General features: G+C 35.0%; 1 protein-coding gene across 1 annotated transcript in view; it reads right to left on the bottom strand.

Moving 5' to 3' along the window:
- The window catches only part of LOC106471071 (lipoma HMGIC fusion partner-like), a 51,480-nt gene that overhangs the window by 4,727 nt on the left and 44,850 nt on the right, over positions 1 to 1,903 (bottom strand). Inside the window, exon 2 of the mRNA XM_013931659.2 lies at positions 1,625 to 1,723. Within this exon, the coding sequence (XP_013787113.1) occupies positions 1,625 to 1,723 (99 nt within the window). The remainder of the gene's footprint in view (positions 1 to 1,624; positions 1,724 to 1,903) is intronic.

The raw sequence follows: 1,903 nt of genomic DNA, 5'->3' as shown, positions 1-1,903 counted from the left end.
AATTAAACAAACTCAAAAAAAGAGAAGAACTTATTTCATCATGCAATACAACAAATCCAAAAGGAGAAATAAAAAATTATAACAATGTAGAGTCGTCAACTTTTTGAAGGCCATAGATAAGCCTAAATAAAATGTTCTTAACTGTATACCAGTTTAACGTTGAATATTATTTATGATTTTAATGTTAAGAAGTCAGCCTAATGAGCTAAATACAAATTCTTCTTTTTTTTTTCTTTCTTGTTCTCACCAAGACTGTGAATTTCGGATTTTTCATTTGTCACGGGTTTAGATCGATGTCAAGGAAAATATGCCCTAGACAAGGACAAACCAGACTTTACAATACACTATTATCGCCGAAATTTAACGCAAGAAGAACGAGCGCGTGCTAAGACCAAAATGTTGAGATAAGAAACGCTCAAATTACTCTATCCTGCCTTTGCAGTATTCTGGTAGACAGGATGAAAAATCGCTTTTACCTTAGTTGGTAAGAGCGCTCGTTTGTTATCACTTTGTTATACAGGGGGCGAGGGTCAAATCAAGAAAGGTGTATTAAAATTTCATCACGTCATCACTGTCACGTGCGACAAGAAATCACGAAAGCTAAGATAGCAGCACCACGTGACTGCCTAATTTGTTAATGAGCTTGCCAATATTAAGATAAGCGTCATTTTCACTGAAGGACAGACACCAGTACTCGTATCAAACGATAATAAACTGTTCTATATTTATAACATGATTAACTCAGTGAGATATTTCAATAATTTTCGACATTCTCTTAACGTGACAAAAAATGAATTGCAGTGTAGTTTTTGTACTAGACAGAGCCCAGCTACTCTGCATATAGTAACAAATGTTACATTAAAACACCTAAACAACAATAAGAACTTTTTTTCAGAGATTTTCTTTGTTTATTTTTTGTTAAGCGCAAAGCTACACAATAAGTTATTTGTGCTCAGCCCACCGTGGGAATCGAAACCCAATATTTGGCATTATAAGTCCTCTGCCTTACCTCTGAGCCACCGGGGTGGGGGGGGGGTGCTTTTCAGAGGAGAATTGAGATAGAACTCTCTTCTTCCCTGGGAATTCGTTCAGGAGTTAGTTGAAAGTTTTCGGTCAGCTGGCTATTATTATTTTTAAAGAAAAATTTGCAAAACTAAGTCGTGGTTAATGCAGCTAATGAGACTTACAGTGCACTTAATTTCTCTTAAGCCCCACTTTGCTAAACTTCAATTTCGACCAAGTTTACAGTTTCGTTAAAGAGAGTTTCTTTGGAAATTTTAAAATGTTTTGTTTTAGACCAGTAGTCTGCTGAACAGGAAACGATTGTTTGTTTGTTTGTTGTTAACCGACAAACTAAACAATGAGCTGTTTGTGCTGTGTTTACCACGGATATCGAAACCCGACTTTTAGTTTTAGTGTTATAAGCCCTCAGACTTGTCGCCGAGTCATCGGGTGTGGGTAGGGGGGACATGAAACAAACAGAGAAAGTTACAATGACTGAGTTAAAAATAAAGATAGTATGAGCTATAAGCTGTAAATGTTTAGTATTTTTATACTTTTCAAAATTTAAGTCATTTATTTGTACAGAAACATAAAATTAGTTATTTAATGAAATTCTATTTACCTAAATAATAAGAATCAGAAATTCCTCCACACACTTCCTGAACTTCCCTAGTTCCCCATCCATTGGGATAGATGGCGCCACCAACTAAAATTATAATAGCTGAAAGACAAAAGGCAAGAGTAAAGAAAACAAATCCTATAACGTTTGCGTTAATTAATCTATCTGTTGTATTCCTTGCTCTTTTCTGTACTATATACATACTTATTTCGCGTGATAGAGGTCAGAACAGTCAGAAGAATCTGTTGTAGAAAAATTATTCGTTTGTTTATTGTGCTTTCT

Source organism: Limulus polyphemus, unplaced genomic scaffold, assembly GCF_000517525.1.
Source record: "Limulus polyphemus unplaced genomic scaffold, Limulus_polyphemus-2.1.2 Scaffold4390, whole genome shotgun sequence".
Lineage (NCBI taxonomy): Eukaryota > Metazoa > Arthropoda > Merostomata > Xiphosura > Limulidae > Limulus > Limulus polyphemus.
Note: the sequence above shows the minus strand (reverse complement) of the source record. Positions and strands in the feature narration are given on the sequence as shown.